Below are 23,316 nucleotides of genomic sequence, written 5' to 3'. Positions count from 1 at the left end.
GGGAATTTAGATTGTGAGCCCCAATGGGGACAGCGATGATAATGTGTGCAAACTGTAAAGCACTGCGGAATATGTTATGAATATTATACTAGATGGTGGCCCGATTCTAACGCGCCGGGTATTCTAGAATATGCATGTCCACGTAGTATATTGCCCAGTGACGTAGTATATTGCCCAGTGACGTAGTATATTGCCCAGTGACGTAGTATATTGCTCAGTGACGTAGTATATTGCACAGCCACGTAGTATATTGCCCAGTTACGTAGTATACAGCACAGAGCCACGTAGTATATTGCCCAGTGACGTAGTATGTTGCCCAGTGATGTAGTATATTGCCCAGTGACGTAGTATATTGCACAGCCACGTAGTATATTGCCCAGTTACGTAGTATACAGCACAGAGCCACGTAGTATATTGCACAGTGACGTAGTATATTGCCCAGTGACGTAGTATATTGCCCAGTGACATAGTATATTGTCCAGTGATGTAGTATATTGCCCAGTGACGTAGTATATTGCACAGCCACGTAGTATATTGCCCAGTTACGTAGTATACAGCACAGAGCCACGTAGTATATTGCACAGCGACGTAGTATATTGCCCAGTGACGTAGTATATTGCCCAGTTACATTGTATATTGCCCAGTTACATTGTATATTGCCCAGTAACGTAGTATATTGCCCAGCGACGTAGTATATTGCCCAGTTACATTGTTTATTGCCCAGTTACGTAGTATATTGCCCAGCGACGTAGTATATTGCCCAGTTACATTGTATATTGCCCAGTTACGTAGTATATTGCCCAGCGACGTAGTATATTGCCCAGTTACTTTGTATATCGCCCAGTGACATGGTATATTGCCCAGTTACATTGTTTATTGCCCAGTTACGTAGTATATTGCCCAGCGACGTAGTATATTGCCCAGTTACATTGTTTATTGCCCAGTGACATAGTATATTGCCCAGTTACATTGTATATTGCCCAGTGATGTAGTATATTGCCTAGTTACGTTGTATATTGCCCAGTCATGTAGTATATTGCCCAGTGACGTAGTATATTGCCCAGTTACATTGTATATTGCCCAGTGACGTAGTATACAGCACAGAGCCACGTAGTATAATGCCCAGCCACGTAGTATATTGCCCAGCCACGTATGTCACAGGTTAAAAAAATAAAAAATAAACATATACTTACCTTCCGCAGGCGCGTTGTAGCTCTGTCGCCTGTGTGGGGTGCAGGCGGCAGCTTCCGGTCCCAGGCGCGCAGGACTTGTGATGACGTCGCGGTGACATGACTGTGACGTCATGGCAGGTCCTTCTGCCAGACCATCCTTGCCACCGGAACGTGACGCTTGTGCATGGACAGGCCGGAGCATCGCGAGGATCGGGAAAGGCGGCGTAGGTGAGTATATAATGATTTTTTATTTTTTATTATTTTTAACATTAGATGTTTATACTATTGATGCTGCATAGGCTGCGTCAATAGTAAAAAACTTGGTCACACAGGGTTAATAGCGGCGGTAACGGAGTGCATTACCCGTGGCATAACGTGGTCCGTTACCGCCGGCATTAACCCTGTGTGAGCGGTGACCGGAGGGGTGTATGCGGGCGCTGGGCAGTGAGTGCGGGGAGTAAGGAGCTGCCATTTTCTTCCGGACTGTGAACGTCGCTGATTGGTCGTGGCAATGGTCGTGGGCATTTTGCCACGACCAATCCGCGACTTGGATTCCATGACAGACAGAGGCCACGACCAATGAATATCAGTGACAGACAGAAGGACAGACAGACAGACGGAAGTGACCCTTAGACAATTATATAGTAGACATGCATACATACATATACACACACATATACTTTCTCAGGCATGGTAGCTTTAAGGGAAATAAAATCAAAAAGTAGTCATGTACCACAAGCATTGCAAAATACTTACATCTGTGTGTACTTGCCAACAGAAACATGTATGCATTCTTTGAATGTTGCTTCATAAATTTAGGCAGAGGTTAGCCTCAACTTACACCTGGCATTTGCTTCAAAGAATGTCAGCAGAACGCAATCTGTTCTGAGCAGCACTTGTGATATTTTCCATCGTAATGGTGATTTGACCTTAGAAGGTGCCCTTTGTGTGAACATTGCTGACATTTTGAAAACACTGACTCACTACAAGCTCTCTATGTACAGCTGTTTCTCTTTGTTTTACTTATTTTACTTTTTGCATTATGCTTCCAAAGATATTTGAAAAATGCTTTAGACAAAAACTAAAAGAAAATATTTGAATTTTAACTCTACTTCTTTTCTGTTGGGGTGTATCACAATGTTAGACACCGGGGCCCACTGGAGGATCCTCTGGTGTATAGGGGGGTCAGTCTGAGATTGCACACCTGCATAACTCTGCTTGCAGACTCTACAGAATGCTATTGTATATATAAGTGAAAAAATGTCTTTGAACTGTTCAGTACTGTGTTTAATGACTTTACACGGGAACTTCAGTCAAAATATCTTTGAGACTCACTGCAACTACATTGCAGAAAAGTTTACTTTCATCGTGTGCCATTGATTCAAATTAAAGCACAAATCAAGGGGAAATAAGATGTACATTTTACATTAGACTAGGGAACACATAGGTGCCAGTACCCTGTATGTCAGAACCTTACACATAGATAAATGGAGCACCCGCTAGGCCCGTGGGGTACTCGGTACCAGGACGGTTCTTAAAGGGGATGTGGTCATGGCAGCAGTGACCCAGTCCATGGCCCTGGGCATCCAATTAAAGGGGATAAAGTGTAGTGAGACATAAAGTCTATAGAGTAATGTTCGTGAAGCCACCTGTGGTACTCGGCAAATATGAGGTGTTAGCCGACGCTGCTTGAAGAGACCACTGGGGCTGATGGTGATGCAGCAGAGTTGGTACAGCTCTCCACATGCAGAGCTATAGTCCCAGGGCACTTAGATTGTAAATGGTGGTGATGACAATTGTGGTGGCTGTAGTGCAGGGTGGATGGCACAGTAAATAAATGTGAGGACACAGCAGGGTGCAGTTTCCAATGCTTTACTCACAGTTCTTAGTTGCCCCAGCCGGGTGCTGTGTCCTCCAGGTTTGTGGTCCAGCCAGCTCTCAAGTAATTTGGGTGCACTTTCCAGAATCTTCTTTCTTATATTCCTTTCTCTGGCCATCTTTCTGCTCTGGCAATCGCCTCTCCTGCCCTGCGCCTGCCACACAGTGTCCCAAGCCAGCAGCCACAGATCCTGCCGGGTGGTGAGTGCTAAGTCCTCCCTGAATCCTATACGGCTGCCTTTTCAGCGAATGTGTGCAGATGTGACTGTGCTTCTTGCAAATGTCACAGGTTAGTTAGCTGAGTTCTTAGTTTCTCCACTAGTTTGAGGGCCGGTCCCTCACTGCAACCTGGTCCTTCCACCTGACGATGATCAGCATGGATACGAGCCCCACGGGTGGACTTCTCACTACCCGTGCCTCTAGGACCCCTTCCTTCGGTTCTTTCTGTCGTTTCACTTTTCTTCAGCTCCCTCTCTTTGGGAACTCCTTTCTGTCTGCCAGGAGCTGCAGACCCCCACGTCTGCTCAGCTCCACTTCTCTCTCAATCTACTCCTAAGCTGATGTTTCTGCAAGCTCCTTCCCAACTCTACTTATCCCACCCACTCCTCCAACACCCTTTCCTATCCAGCCTGGCCCTGACTGAATTGTCTATGTTGGATGCAGGTGTAAGGTTCTGTGCCATGTCCCCTCCTTACCTGAGAGCAGAATCCCACACCTCTGGGTGATGTGCAGTACTCTGTGGCGACTGGACCCTCAGGGGCGCCACATAAACACTGTAGGGCAACAGAGCACACCAGACCATAGGGTGATGCCTTCATAAAAAGATATATTAGATCAGGTAATCTGCTCACCTGAGCGAGTTGTGTAAGCACAACTCCTGTGAAAGCTCAATGACATTGCTGCTTCCTCATGGCCAGAGAGGAATTCCACCAGGATGCTTGAAGGAAATGACAATTCACGGTTTTAGTCTGTGCTAACCAAAATGAGCGGAATTAAAATGGCTTCTTTGTATATTAGATCAAGGATCCTATTTTGGTTAGCACAATCCAAAACAGCGAATTGCCTTTTCCCTCAGAACCTTACACATGGCATATTACTCGTTTGCAGTAAATACATCATGTAATCATCTCCATCACTGGGCTGGTAACACAATTCGTAATTTTGCGCTGTCAGTAAATAGTCCCAAATATAACATAATGGCTTTTTTAAATTTGTTCTGCAGAATAGTGTAGTGAGGTGTGACCTGATAAAGCAGAGCCATGACATGTGTGTCCAAAGGTGCAGAATTACTAATTTTGTTTAAAATTAGACAAGACAGTCTGAAGATGTGTCAAATTTATTACAGTGGGTGACTCTGTATGATAAATTTGAAGCAAGCTCTAGGCTTGCTCAATTCACACTATTACTGTGCACCAAGAAAATAGGCAAACACCAGAAGTAAATCTGAAGGATTTTACAAACCAATTGATCAATGTCTCCTTTTATGAACAGTTTTCAAAAGTAGGGTATAAAAACTGTCTGCCGGCCGGGATCACATCGCATTTTTCCCACTCATCAGTGGCTCCATTAGGGCTTTCATCTAAAGCCCTAAAACAAACGGGATTTGGGTACATCCATGGAAGTATCCATTGACTTTAATGAAGCAGACAGAGTCACTTTGTGTTCTTTTTGACCTCACTTTTGTCAGAATTCGTTGTTTTTATGCCGGCACAAAACATGCTCGCCTGTTTGAGCCAGGAGCAAAAATCTGCTTTATTAAAGTCAATAACTCCACTGACGGATGCGTCTGAATCCTGTTTTTCAGCAATTGAGATGGAAGCCCTGGCACAGTCACTGACATTTGCCTAAAACATGATATGAACATAGCCTAAAACACTTCATAAATGTGATATACAGCAAGTCTAGTTTTTAATCAGAATTCTAGTCCTGACAAAGTATGAAGACTAGAAAAACGACCATTGGTTATTCGATTGCTGCTGAAGAATACCGTGAGAACCGTGGTCTCTTCATGCTTCATTAAAGTACTAACTGTGGTTACTTTTTGTCTGATTATGGAGGATGGAGCAGTGCCACTCAATGTTTGCCTATATAATATGGACCCTTTTTTGACAATATAAACTTTTAGAAACATTATTGAAATCTACATTCAAACTAATTTTATGAATCTCTATGGAACTGAAGTCCCAAAAAAGTTGAAAGAAATGAGCACAAATATTTCCCCTCTCCTATAAGAAACATTCCAACATTTAGCACTTCACAGAATTTAATTTATTAACGTGATAATCCCTTTCCGCCCAATGTACTTATTGCTCTTCAAAGTAACATTTTCCATCTAATTCAATCTTGACAAAGAAAAATGAATGATGTTTTCATATGATGGTTATGGAACCTTTGTAACTGGTCAGGTATGACTGGAATGAATGAAATTTTAATAAAAGTATTCACAGAAAGGAATTCAGGATATACATCACTGGATCTCAAAAATGTCCCCGCATACTGAAAAAAGCTGTTTTATCCTGTTTGATGTTTTATATAACATTAAAGGGGTCTTATGATTTGGTATAAATAGAGTTTAACGAGGCACATGTACTGTAGTGTAGGTTAGAAAGAAAAGCCTGAAAGCTGCTCTTATTGTGGTGCAACTGTAAATGTACAAAAACAAAAAGACAAAAAGTGCATCCCACCTACTGACAATTGGTCTAATAGTATTTCAGTAGGGTGCTTATGCTCACCTTGTGGGGGTGCACTTGTAGCACAGCCCCCGGATGCCTATCGTCATTCCACTATGAGTAGCTAATGAACCTACTTTTGTCGAGTACACCCCTGGGATGACATAGTAAGTATTAAAAACAAAGGTTTTCGGTTGGCACGTCATACAAATAGAGGATTGAGAGGCAGCTGATTCTGAATCTCTATTGTATAATAATGAGAGTGTTCAGGAAACATTGTGTTTCGTGCATATACTGCCAAGTTTTCTGGAAAATAACACATGAGGAAGGAGATGCTATGTCCCCGAAACACGTTGTATACTGAGCACCCATATTACTATACATGCAAAAGAAGAATTCTGAATTGCTTCTTCGCAATTCTCTATTTTGGAATGACACGCTGCCCAAAAAAATGGTTTTTTCATACATATATATTTGGTAGTGCAGTGTCAGTACAGAGAAGCTCGTCAAGCAATGTGTGATAATTGCCCAGTGCAAAAATACCAATAGGTTGAGTTTCTCTGAGTGAAATATTCATGGTGAGAGTAACTCACAAAATGAATGTATTGTGTACATGGGTGCAACAACAACACAACAAGGTAGTACTAGAGATTACCAAAAAGATTTGCATTACTCCAGCCCAGCATCAATTTCAGTACTCTGTGGCAGCTGGACCTGAGCAGTGAAAACTTCCTCAGCCAGCACTCGAACAGCGATATCCTTGGTCACACTTGTGAATGCTAGGCCCCTTTGACATGATGACGTTGCGGGGACCTAGTAATTTCTTAGGCGTCCAGGATGCGAGCAATCGAGAGCTAGCCAAGGAGTTTGCAAGGATGACCGCCCCTTGACTTGTCAATGCCTTTTAAATTATTGTCACTATGCTCGCTGGAGCTGCATTTTTGTCTTAAAGGAGTTATCTAAATTTTGCAAATTAAATAACAAGTAAAAATACATTTAGTAACTTTATACATTTTGTAAGTTATTACCATGAAGTTACTAGCAAATTTCATGAAAATTACTTTGTCCAAAGAAACTGGTAGCACATACTGAGAATAGGGAAGTGTGGTGACAAGAGGGTTAGTAGATGCTCTTGTCTACTGGCCAGGCTGACTTTAGAAAGACCGCATAGACCAGGGCTCATCTCACTGAAAGCCCGCTCACCTTAAATGTGGGCAGAATACTACTCAGAGAACATAGGGTGAGGGTAAAACAGTGTGGCAATACTTTATTAAGCCACCAACAAACAAAAGCATATAGAACAGTCCCAGCAAATACACAAGAAGGTGCAAACTACAGGGTCTCACTCTTCCGCTGGCTGGATTAAAGCAGCTGTGACTTTGGGGCTTCCAACAGTGGCACCCTGCTTTTGGCGGGCACCCACAGAGAAAAGGTAACAGCAAGCTAAGGAAGTTGACAGTCAATTGCGGTACTTGACCAAGCAACCTGATTGTCCCAACGTGGCTTCTTCGAATGTTTCCATTGGGGCAGGCGACCTGATTATCCCAACCAGGCTTCACCAAGTGCCTTTGAGGGCTCACTGATAGTCAATAGAGCAGATATGTATTCCTCCAGCTACGGCAATGATCCCTTAGGCTGGCATCCTGTAGAACCTCTCTGGGAACAAAGGCAGATCCCTTTTTTTTGTAGCTAACAACTGTCCTTCAGGCCATTATCCACAGGTCAGTAGGAAGGTGGGATGAGGTCATCTCTCATTGTCTGAGTATTCAACCAATTTGAATATTTTTTCCTTCAATGTTTGCAGGTCAACAAGCTGCATGAACTGGGACAATGGGTGATCAACATATTAGTAAACATCAATTGTTCACTGACCTTGCATCCCTGTCATCCAAGGATAGCAGCACAATATGCTGCAACAAACATCAATTGATAAATCAACATTCAGGCTCATATGAACAATGACCTATGTCTCCTGACCTACTGAGAAATATGTCTGGCCTAATTAAGAATAAACGCTGTGATTACAGGAAGTAATCATTAGCTGACTACTGTGTTCTCCATGATCTACAGTGGCATAGGGTATTGGTGGCAATATAGTCTAGCTAGCAGACAGTGATCTGTTACAGTGATAATTATACTGTACATATTCAAATGTCTCAATAAGGAGGCTGCTAAAGACTATGACATTTATGGCCAATCTGTTTAACAGGTCATCAATATCAGAACGGTTGTGATCTGATACCCGGCACTTCCACTGATTCACTGTACGCAGCTATTTCCTTTAGTGGGAGCTGAGCTGCAGAAGCCATAAATGGCCACTGCACAGTAAACGGAGCAACTACACACCAAGGGCTCTGTACAGAACATACTACATCTGCACTGGCTTCAGCTTCAGGCTATAGGAGTTCACTTGTCTGGAATTTGGGCTTTAAAATATGCAAAAAAAAGTTAAAACTGTTTTAACTGCAAAGGGAGGACCAACTCCATAATAATGCCTATAGATTTATGATTGGATGTCATAAAAGCTCTGTAGATATAATGTGTTGGTGTCTTAATACTTTTTGCCATATAGTGTATTATTTACCTCTGAATCTATTATAATTTTTGGAATGGCATTCTGCTGGCTCTTGTAATAGAGAACTTTGGCTGTTGTTATGAGGGGCATCACTTTTACTGCACATGTCAGTTTTCAGGTATATTAAAAAGTCATTTTTAAAGGGAATCTGTCAGTACAATCAACCCTCCTAAACTGTCTATATGGGCATGTAAGTCATAGGAAGCTGAATAACATGATACCTTGATATCTGCAATTCAATGTCGTATTCCAGAGAAATCCATGTTTTTATTGTATGCAAATAAGCTTTTAATTTCTATGGGCCGGAGATAGATCTCCTCTAGAATCTGGCACTGCCGCTGGCACTCGGGAACGGAGTGTGCCGCCGCATGTATTTCTATGCAGCTGAATGCTCCGGTCCCGAGTGGCGGCGGCTGTGCCGGGCATTGATGCAAGAGACTTGTGCGAGTTTCTCGCATTGCACTCGCAAGTGTGACCTCGGCCTAATGTCTCCACTTCTAGGTTGTTTCTAGCCGGATGTTATAATGACAATGTTTAACCAAGTATCCGTTAAAGCGGGAAGCAAATGTTTCTGCAGCACATCTGTCACTTTAATTCGCCAGAAAAAAATGACCGTAGCCATCTGTACGCCACTGTACCAACACTACCCTGGGTCAAACCGAACAATGACCGCCAGGTACTCCATTTCCCCAGCAGCAGACAAATTGCCAGCAGAATTCTTACAAAATCAGATTTTTCTTGGAGGTCTCAGGAGAATCATATAATCAGACAACCTGTTTTATTGATATCAGCTACGGAGATGTTTTACATGTTGTATATTACATACTTTGCAACATATTCAATAATTCAGATCAGTCAACACGTACGGACTGTCTGAGGATAGACTGGAGTCTGATATCCACACAATGGAGAGCAACATAGCCTATGTGAATTTGGCATACAATGGGTGGTACAATTACATTTCTTTTGCAATAATCCTTAGCACAAATTGACAAATTTCCAGATTTCCAAGTTTACACTGTGAATTTTCCCAGAAACTTGTGTTTGAAATTTCGTCAACAGTGGATTTTCACTCTGGAAAATCCCCTAAGTATCTGAATGGTGTAAGACGGGAACTTCATCATCAAAACATACACATTTAAAGTACAGCATATACACCAATCTTCTGTGCCGTACAAAGATTAGCAAAGTAGTAAAATTGTAACAACTACCGTGTTGCAGTGTACAAGCAAAATATGTACAGGTACCACAAAACCGAGCAGTAGCTTGTTAATCAATAGCTTTAATGACTACGGTTTTACCTAGATTATACCATCATACCTTCTTTGTTATTAGCCATTTCAGGTTAAGGAATGGTTAAATGTATCCTGGAAAAACTGACAAGATGCCGAAAAATATCTTCCCCTATGATTACTACTTTATCTCATTTTATCCCTAGTTCAGGGCGCCTCTGGAACCATTGACCTACTTGCGAAAGTGGTTTTATAAATTGCAATTTTATAATCGTCAGATTTATTAAAGGTTCAGAAGGTTTTAGAAGGAATATCTTACCTGAGATGCATGTGACTCCTGAAAGCCGGTAACACAAAGGAAGAAAAGTAGACTGTACTGTAATCCAGAGGTCATACTGACAAGTCCTTAATGCAAAATGTACTCAGACTGGATGCTAATGAAAACCACAGAGCTTCTTCTCTGTCTGTTCTCCTCTGTGAACCTTCCTCTAGCAGATGTCTTCAATGCACACCCATATGTTTGAATGAGGCAGCATGACCACTGGTGCTGCAAGATCAAAACTTTATGTTAATGAAGCTGACGGAGTATCCAGCCTCTGAGTGTGCAAGCCTGAGTGTGCAAGCCTGAGTGTGCAAGCCTGAATGTACAAGCCTGAGTGTGCAAGCCTGAGTGTGCAAGCCTGAGTGTACAAGCCTGAGTGTGCAAGCCTGAGTGTGCAAGCCTGAGTGTGCAAGCCTGAGTGTACAAGCCTCTGACTGCTACTACACACAGCTTTCTCCAACTGTTGACACCTAAGTTGCTGCTTGTACCTTACTAAGTCTTTCTCTATCCCTCCCACATTTTTCTCAGCAAAATTAAAAAGGTGGAGAAAGGACGCCTTATGGAAAAAAAAGTACCCAGGATCTGACAATGCCAGAGCAAGTTGCTACGTCTCATTCAGCCCTACAAAACTTGGAATTCTCGCATGTGAAGAGACAGGATGTGTGAAATATTAGGATCCGTCTCTCCGCTGAGCACAGTATACAGTGTTTCATCTGAATGAGAAGAGCACAAACATTGGTTTCAATGTGGATTATTATTGTGGTTGAGGCTGCGTTACCTTTATAATGGTCACATTTTTCAGTGATGCATGATGTTTAGTACATTGGGGTGTCTGTAGATAGAACACTTAAGAGCTGTTTATCCTATTTTTGCAGCACCACTGTACTGGAGTAAGATGTGCAACAAATTAATATGTCGGATGTAAAGCTATTTGTCTGCTTGACCATGCAAACTTTCCCACCCATATGTCTCTTACCACAAGAGAGATGTAAAATCACAAAAAAATGCGCATTTTAGTGCAAAAACAAAATGTAACATTGTATTTTTCCCTATATAGTGATTTATAAGTAAAAAACAAGTGGGGGGAGGGAATAGGCTGTCGTCGAACGTGAAAATCAGCTGCCGCTTGAAAACTCACAAGACGACGAGCAGCAGGGAAGCAAAGAAAGTTTTTTAGAAAAATCAGTGGCCATACTAGTACTTAGATGACTATGGGGTGCATAAAACTTTATGCATGACTATGGAGTGCATTATATTTTATAGATGACTATGGGGGTACATTATACTTTATGTATGACTATGGGGGTGCATTATACTTTATGGGGGACTATGGGCTGTGCATTACAGGTGGAATACAAGGTGGACTAATAATAATAATAATCTTTATTTATATAGCGCCAACATATTCCGCAGCGCTTTACAGTTTAACAGTCTAAAAACACAACGGTCATAGGTAACAACGTTAACAGTACAATCATTAAAGCAAAATAAGACGACTCTGCTCGTGAGAGCTTACAATCTACAATGAGGTGGGGGCGATACAAAGTACAGGTGTGTATTTACAATGGTGTATTTACAATGATGGTCCAGCCATCTTGAAGGATAGATGGAGCTGGTGAATGGGCTACACACGCACACTTACACATAAAAAACTTAGATTAGTGAAAGTGATAGACCGCTCTGAACAAATGTGTTTTGAGGGAGCACCTAAAACTATGCAAATTGTGGCTGGTCCTAATATCTTGGGGTAGAGCATTCCAGAGGATTGGCGCAGCACGGGAGAAGTCTTGGAGTTGGGAGTGGGAGGTACGGATCAGTGCTGAGGTTAATCGAAAGTCATTTGCAGAGCGCAGCGAACGGTTAGGCCGATAGACAGAAATGAGGGAGGAGACGTAAGGAGGTGTTGCATTGTGAAGAACTTTGTGGGTGAGAACAAGTACTTTGAATTGGATTCTGTAGTGAATGGGCAGCCAATGTAAGGACAGGCGAAGAGCGGACACGTCTGAATACCGATTGGCCAGATGGATGACCCTGACTGCTGCATTAAGTATGGACTGGAGAGGGGAAAGTCGAGTAACAGGGAGACCAATTAATAGAGCATTGCAGTAGTCCAGGCAGGAGTGGATCAATGCAATAGTGAGGGTTTTTGTTGTTTCCATGGTGAGAAGAGGGCGGATTCTAGAGATGTTCTTTAGGTGTAAGCGGCACGAGCGGGCAAGAGATTGTATATGGGATGTGAAGGAGAGGTTGGAGTCAAACATAACACCCGGACAGTGTGCCTGCTGCCTAGACGTTATTATAGTGCCACCCACAGAGAGGGAAATGTCAGATTTATGGAGGTTAGTAGACGGTGGGAGCAGAAGAAGCTCAGTTCTTGAGAGGTTGAGTTTCAGATAGAGAGCGGACATGATGTTGGAGACTGCGGACAGACAGTCACTGGCATTCTGTAGTACAGCTGGGGTAAGGTCGGGGGATGATGTGTATAGTTGTGTGTCATCAGCATAAAGATGGTACTGAAAGCCAAATCTGCTGATGGTCCGTCCAGTTGGGGCCGTGTAGAGAGAGAAGAGAAGGGGGCCAAGGGCTGAGCCCTGAGGTACCCCAACAGTGAGAGGAAGAGGAGATGACGTGGAGCCAGAAAACAATACACTGAAGGAGCAGTCAGAAAGATAGGAGAACCAGGAGAGAGCAGTGTCCGTAATGCCTAGTGACTGTGCAGCGCCCCAGAGTCCTGGTCGTTGCAGTCCCGTGGTGTTCAGCAGGGAGGTACTACAACACACAGGCGCTAGTAGGAAGGCTACTGATTTCCTCCTGGCTAAGGGAACTCTGGATGTGCCTTTGGACCGGCCGGACTCAGCCAGCCCTGTGAGCGGTACTCTGGACTGTGGACGCTGAAGTCTTCAGTAAAAGGTAAAAAGACTGCAACCTTTGTGTCCTCATTATTCATCGCGCCTTACAACATCCACCATTACCCCCTACTCATCAAGGGAAGCCCTGGGGACATACTTCACCTGTGGGAAGGTATACCATCTAGCTGCCATTCCATCACCCCAGCGGACCCCTAGCAGCGTCGGTCATCCTGACCGAATACCACAGGTGGCGTCACGAACACTTGACAAACTACACCTTTAACTGGACGCCCCTCAGAAGGGCCACGGACCGGGTCGGGCCACCGTGACATCCCCAGAACCGAGACAGACGGACCCGGTACTGAGTACCCCACTGCCCTGCGCCTGGGGGTGATCCAACTTTGGCGTCACGAACAGGATCTATTTAAGCCCGAGAATCGGGTCATGTGTGCCTTAGAACTGTGTCTGAATTGTGCTTGAACTGTGATTTATTGCCAAGACTGTGTGTATTGCTATTTGCCACCAAAATTCCAGCCAAAACCGCCGCCATTACCGTGCCACGAGGAGCGCAGGAGAAGGGCATGCCATGGGCGGAGACTGCAAGAGGACGACGTGCCCCAAAGGAGAGGAGATCTGCCCCCTGATTTGCAACGGCGGGAACGAGGAGAAGAAGGAGCTCCGCCCCCAGAAAATGGAGGAGCAGCGTGTGTGTGCCACCGAAGATCCTGGAGTGGGGATGGCTACCAGCGAGTACCTGAACGACGAAGGAGTGACCCAGGACTGTCTCAGCCGACCGGAGGCGGTCTCGAACTTGCCACAGCTGGGGAATCCGGGCTCTTTGGATCTGTCGGTGGAGGAGCCAAGCCCCCTAATCCCGAACGCGGAACCAGCAGCTGTGAAGCCGTGGAAGTCGGAGCTGTGCGAGAGGGTCGCATTGGAAGAACCGCGGTCCGAGCCACAGCCGACTCCAGCGTCCTCATCAGCGGAGCGGATCGACACCGGTGGAACACATCAGACGCAGGTACGGGAAACGCCCCTGCCCCACTGACCGATCCTGCTCCGGTGACCGTTCCCCACCCCGACTGTGACCAACCACCTGCTGCCGAAATAGTCGTGACAGCTCTGGGCAAGATGGAAGGGATACTGCCCCCGTTACCGACAGCTATGGGCAAACCGTTGGACGTGAGCTCCGAAGGAGTGATCTTCAAATGGGAGCTCCAAAGACTAGACCAGATGGGTCTAAACAGGAGGGGACTTACATCGCCGTGCTCCCCTGGGAGCAATACAAACAGTGCTTAATTTTGCATTGGAAAACCAGAAAAGAGACAGAACAAAGTGATCCACCGAAAGAACAGAAGCCAAAGACCGAACGCGGTAATAAGAGCCCGATGAAGCACGGAACCGTACTAGCCTTTCACCCGAAAAGGGGTTGGGGCTTAATACAGGAACTGGGGTTGCCGTCCGAGATCTTTGTAGCCAGCTATGACGTGGAAGTCCAGTTTCACAACGGTTATCGGAACCGCATCTTACGCAGAGGGGACCAGGTGACCTACACCCGTCATTGGAATGAACAAGGTTGGTGCGCACGGAACGTTAAGCGATGTGAACCTACTGTAGCGCCACCTTCCATCCTGACTGAGACTAACTCTGAGCTGACAAATCCTAACACTACCACCACTGTGTGCATTATTGTCGCTACTGAACTGGCTACCAAAACTGACATTCGAATCCAAACTCCTAGTGACTTGACCGCACCGGAGAGACGAACCCATGACAGTGACACTGCATCAGACGAGAACACGGGGCCAAGGCTCCCCCGGTCAAGAAGTGTTCATTACCGACTGATGCCTTGCAGCTTACTATGAGAATAAACCTCGGAAACCCGAAACTGTACATAGTTCTTTAAAATTGTTTGTTTTTCCTGTTTTTGCTGCTTTAAACCTGTTCGGGGTTATTTCTCTTAAAGGGATCCCTTTGTTGACCCGGGATCCCTATTGTTCCAGTTTGCACAAAAGTTCATCACTGTTTACTAAAGAACATTGGAATCATGCACGGTGAATGATCCACAAACTGTCGCTGTATATAGTTTGCACCTTCTTAAAGGTGCTCTCTACTAGTTTTACAAAAAGAAGAGCTTTTTGAAGAGACTGTTCCTGATTACAGCGTGAAAGTTCTTGCTTTAACCTGACTTGCAAATTGATTGTGTGCACTACGTCAGAAGAGACTTGGGTTTCCCTCTTAAAGGGAATGTTAGTTGTTGCGCTTAGCCAAAAACATGATAATGTTGCCTTAAGTAGTTAGATAATAATAATGTTTATAAATAGTGATAGTATGTAGTTAGAAAGATAGTGATAAGGAATAGAAATGGTTAATAATGTTCTTTGAATAAAATCAAAGTTAAAGTGAATACTAGATTTGATGAGAGAAAGCTATAGAAGGATGCAGTAGGCCCGTAGGGGTAGACAGATAGTCCTGCATACGCGAAAGTGAAAGAGAAATGAAGAGCATGTTGATTTGCACTTTTGAATTTGATAATATACCTTTAGTGGGTACACGCCCCTAAAGGGAAATACTGTTTGTATTTGCACTTAGTAAATAGTATACCCGTATGGGTAATAATGGTTATTTATAGTTAGTTAATTAATAAGTGTTATTTAAAATTATAAGCTTAATGTAAATATGGTCTTGTTTGCAACGTTCAAGTGTCGTCACCTCCCATAAAGGGAAGCACTGTTATATTTAATTGTTTACAGCATTTCAAAAATTTTGTATGTCTTTTGCTAACATGTATTGTTGTTCTTCTTTTCCCAGTCAGAGAGTACTGGATTTAACGGGGGGGGGGGGGGGGGGGAGTGCAGCGCCCCAGAGTGCTGGTCGTTGCAGTAATGTCGCTCTCCCACCAGGGGGAGTGATGTTACGTCTGATTGCACTAAAGGAGTTCACCTTGCCAGGTATCACAGTCACACACTACACTTCACACTCCGGCCACCAGGGGGAGCAAAAGGTCCTATCTATTAGGCCACTCCTCACACATGGGTAAAACTGGGGGTTGGATAGGAAGTTAGTGAGAAAGCTGACTGGGGAGACCCAGGGAGGACCTGTCAGGGGTGGGATCCTGACAGTGGCCTAGCACGAGATAGAACGTTACGGAGCTGCGCCTGCACCCTATTGCGGCAGCATCCCAAGAAAGGACAAGAAGCGAAGTATATTGTGGAGAGTGAGAACCGAAGTCACAGCACTAGGAGATAACACCAGAGGGAGTTCTGCCTTAAGATCGGCAACATCCTTCTGAGGCGCGTAGCCGGTGGCCGGAACACCGAGGGAGTATTGACTCTACGCATTACTCTAAACAACAGCAGGACAGTTAATTCCAAGTTGGCTGTCCAACCTAAATACCTAAGAAGACACGGAGGCAACTGTGGGAGAGGGGCATCTCTAGGGTCCCTATAAATTCACTCCAGGCCTACCCCGTCATACGGGTTGTCCTATCCATACCATCTGGGGGACAGAGAGAGAGAACATCAGAAACATCTACAAAGGTTGTGAGGACTTTCCCGTGGTGCTCAGCAGGGAGGTACTACAACACACAGGCGCTAGTAGGAAGGCTACTGATTTCCTCCTGGCTAAGGGAACTCTGGATGTGCCTTCGGACCGGCCGGACTCAGCCAGCCCTGTGAGCGGTACTCTGGACTGTGGATGCTGAAGTCTTCAGTAAAAAGTAAAGAGACTGCATCCTTTGTGTCCTCGTTATTCATCGCGCCTTACAACATCCACCATTACCACCTACTCATCAAGGGAAGCCCTGGGGACATACTTCACCTGTGGGAAGGTATACCATCTAGCTGCCATTCCATCACCCCAGCAGACCCCTAGCAGCGTCGGTCATCCTGACCGAATACCACAGGTGGCATCACGAACACTTGACAAACTACACCTTTAATTGGACGCCCCTCAGAAGGGCCATGGACTGGGTCGGGCCACCGTGACATCCCCAGAACTGAGACAGACGGACCCGGTACCGAGTACCCCACTGCCCTGCGCCTGGGGGCGATCCAACTTGAGCCTGGAGAGTAGGAGACGGTGGTCAACAGTGTTGAAAGCTGCAGAAAGGCCGAGAAGATTGAGCAGAGAGTGGTCACCGTTACGTTTTGCTGTCAGAAGGTCATTGATCACTTTGATGAGTGCAGTTTCTGTCAAATGTAGGGGGCGGAAGTCTGACTGTGACGCATCCAGGAGGGAGTGAGTTGAGAGGTAACGGGTAAGGCAGGAGTAGACAAGGCTCTCCAAGAGTTTAGAGATGAAGGGAAGATTGGAGACTGGTCTGTAGTTATTTGTGCAGGATGGGTCAAGAGCTGGTTTCTTTAGTAACGGAGTAATGATAGAGTGATTGAAGGAGGATGGGAAAATGCCAGAAGATAGGGAGAGATTAAAGATTTTAGTTAGGTGAGTTGTGATGAGAGGAGAGAGAGACTGGAGGAGATGTGAGGGAATGGGGTCGGTAGTGCATGTAGTCAGACGAGAAGAGAGGAGTCTGGAGACTTCTTCTGTAATGGGATCAAATGTGAAAAGTGAGCCTGGGGAAATGCAGGGAGGGATGGGAGTCACAGCACTTGGTGGTTGGGAGTGGATTTCCTGACGGATGTTATCTATTTTCTCTATAAAGTGGGAGGCCAGGTCATCAGCACAAATGTCTGTGATAGGGGCTTGTGCTTTTGGCCTGAGGAGGGAGTGAAAGGTGTCAAAAAGTTTCTTGGGGTTGTTGGATAGTGAGGAGATCAGGGTGGTGAAGTAGGTCTGTTTGGTGAGGTGAAGGGCAGAGTTATAGGTTCTTAACATAAATTTGAAGTGGATGAAGTCTTCTGGTGTGCGAGTTTTCCTCCATAAGCGTTCAGCACTCCCAGAGCATCGCTGGTGAAGTTGAGTTTGTGATGTGAGCCAGGGCTTTTTTACTTGGTGTTTGGAAGTTCTGAGGGTGAGGGGCGCTACTTGGTCAAGGGTGCTTCTAGGAGTGTCATTGTAGTGGTGTACAGCCAGATCAGGACAGGAACAAGAGGAGATTGGGGACAGTGATGAGTGTAGGGAGTCTGAAAGTGTCTGAGGGTTAATGGTTTGTATATTTCTGAATGTGTGGTAGGTAGGAGTGTGCTGGGGTGGGCAAGGAATTGTGAGCGTGAAGGAGAGAATGTTGTGGTCAGAGAAGGGAAGCGGTGAGTTATCTAGGTAGGAGATTGAACAGAGGCGGACTAAGACCAGATCAAGGGTGTTACCGTCTTTATGTGTTTAAGAGGTTGAAAGCTGTGAGAGGCCTAGAGAAGTGGTTACTGATAGAAGCCGGGATGCAGATGTGGAAGTGGGGCTGTTAGTGGGGATGTTGAAGTCTCCCAATAGGTGGACTATGAGCTGTGCATTATAGTACATGGATGACTATGAGACGTGCATTATACAGTATGGAGGACTATGGGCTGTGCATTATACTGCATGGATGACTATGAGCTGTGCATTATAGTACATGGATGACTATGGGACGTGCATTATACAGTATGGATGACTATGGGCTGTGCATTATACTACATGGATGACTATGGGACGTGCATTATACTTTATGGAGAACTATGGGCAGTGCATTATACTTTAAGGTGGAATATAAGCTGTATGGATAACTATGGGACATGCATTATACTGTATGGAAGACTATAGGCTGTGCATTATATTATATGAAGGATGTGGGCTGTGTATTATACTAATATAGATGACTATGGCCTGTGCATTATACTACATGGATTACTATGGGCTGTGCAATACATTATATGGAGGACTATGGGTGCTGCATTATGCTTCTGCTATGGAGCCCCATGACTTCTATGTTCACCCCTGGTGAGTATAATGTTTTATTTATTTTTTTCTATAAGTTAGCAACAGCAGCTGAATTAGGACAAATGCCAAAATACAAGAAAGCGGTCAAATGTGCGGTCATAATCAAAGCATGCGCACTATCCTCCTACTCGTTTAATATCTTCCGCCCTCAGCTGCACGCCTCCGACACCATGGAGATGAATCTCCACCAATATCAGACACCATGCCGCTGACACCGGTGAGAGGATATAGGATTTATCACTGGCTGGTGTCAGCATGTGATCTGATGTGCCATGTGACACTTTCCAAGTCTTTTTTTCATGCAGCAGCTTTTATTTGTCAGAGAAAGAAGTTACCTGGTTGAAGATAATGCTTGACCCTTGCAAATTGAACAGGGAAAATAGTCCACAGACAATGGGGGAAGTATCTTGAAACAGCGGTCTGTAGATGGGTGTCTGGCTTGGCTAATATCCATAGTTATGTTGCAAAGCTAGGACATTGACATATATGGTGGCAATAGAAAAAACAGTTGTCTGTCCTCCTGACAGGGAAACGATTTTCACAATTCTCCCATGTAGAATTTCCAATAAGACTCCTTACTCAGGTTGTCTCCTTAAAGGAAATCTGTCACCAGATTTTTGCCACCAATTCTGAGAGCAGCATAATGTAAAGACATCTTGATTCCAGTGATGTATCACTTACTAGGCTGCTTGCTTTAGTTTTTATAAAATCACTGTTTAATCAGCAGGAGATTATCACTAGAGGACTAATAAACCTGTTGCCATGTAGTCCTCCATATTTATGAGCTCTTTATAATGCCTCTCCTACCACTGATTGAAAGCTTTCTGCCTATGCACAGTGTACACAGAAAGCTGGCAATGAGTTTGTGGAGATTATACAGAGATCAGCATTCAGAAAACTGGTAGATTTGCAGCAAATGAAACAGGAATTGTTATCAAAACTGCAGGAGGCAGCCCAGTAAGTGAAACATCACAGAAATCAGGGCCGTTGTCCCTACATCATGCTGTTTTCATATAGGGTAGCAAAAACTTTGACAGATTTCTTTTAAGGAGAGCCAGTCCCCCCTCTCCTTAAAATAGTCATATTAAAGTGTATAAACCCTCTTGACAGAGAGGATCATCCATTCTAGAAGACTTTCTTCACACTAATATATTGGTGGTCGTATAAAAGTTGTCTTACATTCTCAATCCCCATAATGTCATCTAGGAGCTAAAATCCTGGTCTGATGTTGGTTCCTTTTCATTAATTTCATGACTTTTCCGCCCTTAAATGGCTAATAATGCATTACCTCTGAAGTGAGAGGTCCTTCTCAAGTTCTTATTATTATCAAAAGGATGAAACCAAAAAGAGCTGTATGGAATGTATGGAAAACATCGTGGTGCACGTGCCTTAGATAAGAATGAATGTGTATACCAAGGGTAGCACAGTTTAGCAAACTAATCCTGCTGCCTTCTCAAGGTGCCCAAATAAACTACACTGGATCATGTAGCAGCGCAATACAGTGTCTCCACACAGTGAACACGTAAGTACCAAAAAAGAAACGTGCTCTATGGTGCATATATTATACCATAGCTGGAAGAATGATTACATGAAATCACACAACAGAGAAATTGCCTAGCTGTTCTCATATTCTGACCGGAGAAATGCAGTCACAGGAAAACCAGTATGTTGGCACCCCCTGCTGGCAGAAATGGTGCATACAAACACTTTAAGAAAGCAATTCCAGAACAAATATGTATTCATTTTTAGTGGAGATGGTTATTCTCAGTTATTCTCTGGATTAAACTTGACTCTACAAAAACTAGAATCCCTTTACCCTTCTCATTTCTGTGAATCTACTTCTAGTTTTATTGACAAGTAAAAGATGGGGAATAGTGCTATCCATAGTTATAAATGTCTTATAAATGCGGTGTCTATTTAATACCGTGGAACAAGTCTATGAATAAAATGTCACTGCAGTGAGCAGCAATATAATGCAGCTTAAAATGGGCCTCGGAGAACTACACAGGTAACTTTTTTTAAAATATCTAAATCTTTAACTTATTCTTATTACGTATAATTTAGAGATAAGTGAATCTTTTGAAATTCGAATTTCAAATTTAGCAAAATTTTCTCATTAAAAAATAGAAAATAAATTCACGCTAATTTCAATACTGGAAAATTTGTAATCACTAGTAATATACAGTGGGTACGGAAAGACCCGTTTAAATTTTTCACTTTGTTTCATTGCAGCCATTTGGTAAATTCAAAAGTTAATTTTTGTTCTCATTAATGTACACTCTGCACCCCATCTTGACTGAAAAAGACAGAAATGTTGACATTTTTGCAAATTCATTAAAAAAAACTGAAATATCACATGCTGTCCATTTCCTTGTGATCCTCCTTGAGATGGTTCTGCTCCTTCATTGGAGTCCAGCTGTGTTTAATGAAACTGATAGGACTTGATTTGGAAAGGCACACACCTGTCTATATAAGACCTCACAGCTCACAGTGCATGTCAGACCAAATGAGAATCATGAGGTCAAAGGAACTGGCCAAGGAGCTCAGAGACAGAATTGTGGCAAGGCACAGATCTGGGCAAGGTTGCAAAAGAATTTCTGCAGTACCCAAGGTTCCTAAGAGCACAGTGGCCTCCATAATCCTTAAATGGAAGAAGTTTGGGACCATCAGAAATCTTCCTAGACCTGTCCGTCCAGCCAAACTGAGCAATCATAGGAGAAGAGCCTTGGTGAGAGAGGGAAAGAAGAACCCCAACATCACTGTGGCTGAGCTCCAGAGATGTAGTAGGGAGATGGTAGAAAGTTCCACAAAGTGAACTATCACTGCAGCCCTCCACCAGTTGGGCCTTTATGGACGAGTGGCCTGATGGAAGCCTTTCGTCTGTGCAAGACTTATGAAAGCCCGCATAGAGTTTACTAAAAAACACATGAAGGACTCCCAGACTATGAGAAATAAGATTCTCTGGTCTGATGAGACGAAGATAGACCTTTTTGGTGATAATTCTAAGCTGCATGTGTGGAGAAAACCAGTGTCTGCTCAACACAATCTCAACAGTGAAACATGGTGGTGGCAGCATCATGCTATGGGGGTGTTTTTCAGCTGCAGGGACAGGATGACTGGTTGCCATTGAAGGAAACATGAATGCGGCCAAGTACAGAGAAATTCTGGATGAAAACCTCTCCCAGAGTGCTCTGGACTTCAGACTTGGCCGAAGGTTCACCTTCCAACAAGACAGAGACCCTAACCACACAGCTAAAACAACAAAAGAGTGGCTTCAGAACAATTCTGTGACCATTCTTGACTGGCCCAGCCAGAGCTCTGACCTAAACCCAATTGAGCATTTCTGGAGAGACCTGAAAATGGCTGTCCACCAACGTTCACCATCCAAACTGATGGAACTGGAGAGGATCAGCAAGTAAGAATGGCAGAGGATCCCCAAATCCAGGAGTGAAAAACTAGTTGCATCATTTCCAAGAGGACTCATAGCTGTACTAGCTTAAAAGGGTGCTTCTACTCAATACTGAGCAAAGGGTCTGAATACTTATGACCATGTTATAGTTCCGTTTTTTTTTTTTAATACATTTGCAAAAATTTCTACATATCTGGGTTTTTTTTTCAGTCAAGATGGGGTGCAGAGTGCACATTAATGAGGGAAAAATTAACTTTTTTGAATTTACCAAATGGCTGAAATGGAACAAAGAGTGAAAAATTTAAAGGGGTCTGAATACTTTCTGTACCCACTGTATATGTAAGAAAGGAAAAAAATGGCATTTAAAAAACTTGCCCAATTAAAGTTTTGAAAAATGCATTCAGGAAGTTTGTTATCCCTACAGGAAATTATGGAGAGCGAGAGAGAGCGCGAGAGAGAGAGAGAGAGAGAGAGAGAGAGAAGAAAAAAAAATGTAACTCTTCACACTAAATTTTGTTTTCACCCAAAATTTTTCATTGTCACAAGGGTAACAAGAGAACATTAACCTCATAATTTCTTCTGAGTACCCCAATATCACAACTGTGGTTGGAAACTGTTTGGGCACACAAAAGGCAGGGTTCGGAAAGGAAGAAGCACCGTTAGTCTTTTGGAGCTAAATTTTGCCTTGAAGAGATTGTGGAAGCCATGTCACATTTACAGAGCTTCTGATGAGCCTAAACAGCATAAACCCCCCAAACTGTCTCCTTTCTGATTCTAAGCCCAACAATGTCAGTAATCATATTTTTGTTTGCTGTGTTCCCAACTACTTGTAATCACTCTGCAGTGAATGCAGAGCAGGTTACTCCTGTGTGAGACATAGAATGACAGCATGCCCTGCTCAGATCATGAGATAGCTGATAGTGTTGGTGTGCTCTATTTCTAGTACTCTCTAATCATGCAGGAGGCTAGACCAGGGGTGTCTGCGATTAGATCTCACACACTGAGAAACCTGCTTTACGCTATCGTGTTCTTGTCTTTCCAGTGTGTTGCAGCCTGCTTATGATTGCTCAGCGTCATACAGGGAGAAGTACACATCCCCAGTTCAAACTGTCTGATAACACCAAATTGTACTTAACTAAACTTGACTCATTAGGTGCCAAATATTTTGCCAATACCTCCTCAATGGGGTGGCGAAATAAAAAAAAAACTAAAAAAACCCAATATTTTTATTTTACTCTGCAGACATTATTATATCATGTGTCCAGTTCAACCTGAAATATTTGGAGAAAGGTCCTCTTTTAGAATTCTTCTTGGGTGTAGTTTACCTTTTTTTTAA

General features: G+C 43.8%; 1 protein-coding gene across 1 annotated transcript in view; it reads right to left on the bottom strand.

Annotated features, from left to right (window-relative positions):
• Positions 1–10,293, bottom strand: part of FBLN7 (fibulin 7) — a 399,951-nt gene extending 389,658 nt beyond the window's left edge. The window contains exon 1 of the mRNA XM_077283147.1: positions 9,846–10,293. Coding sequence (XP_077139262.1) covers positions 9,846–9,920 — 75 coding nt within the window. The 5' untranslated portion in view covers positions 9,921–10,293. The remainder of the gene's footprint in view (positions 1–9,845) is intronic.
• Between the last annotated feature and the right edge of the window lie 13,023 nt (positions 10,294–23,316).

This window comes from Ranitomeya variabilis, chromosome 2, assembly GCF_051348905.1.
Source record: "Ranitomeya variabilis isolate aRanVar5 chromosome 2, aRanVar5.hap1, whole genome shotgun sequence".
Taxonomy (NCBI): domain Eukaryota; kingdom Metazoa; phylum Chordata; class Amphibia; order Anura; family Dendrobatidae; genus Ranitomeya; species Ranitomeya variabilis.
This window is presented reverse-complemented; position numbering and strand designations above follow the sequence as displayed.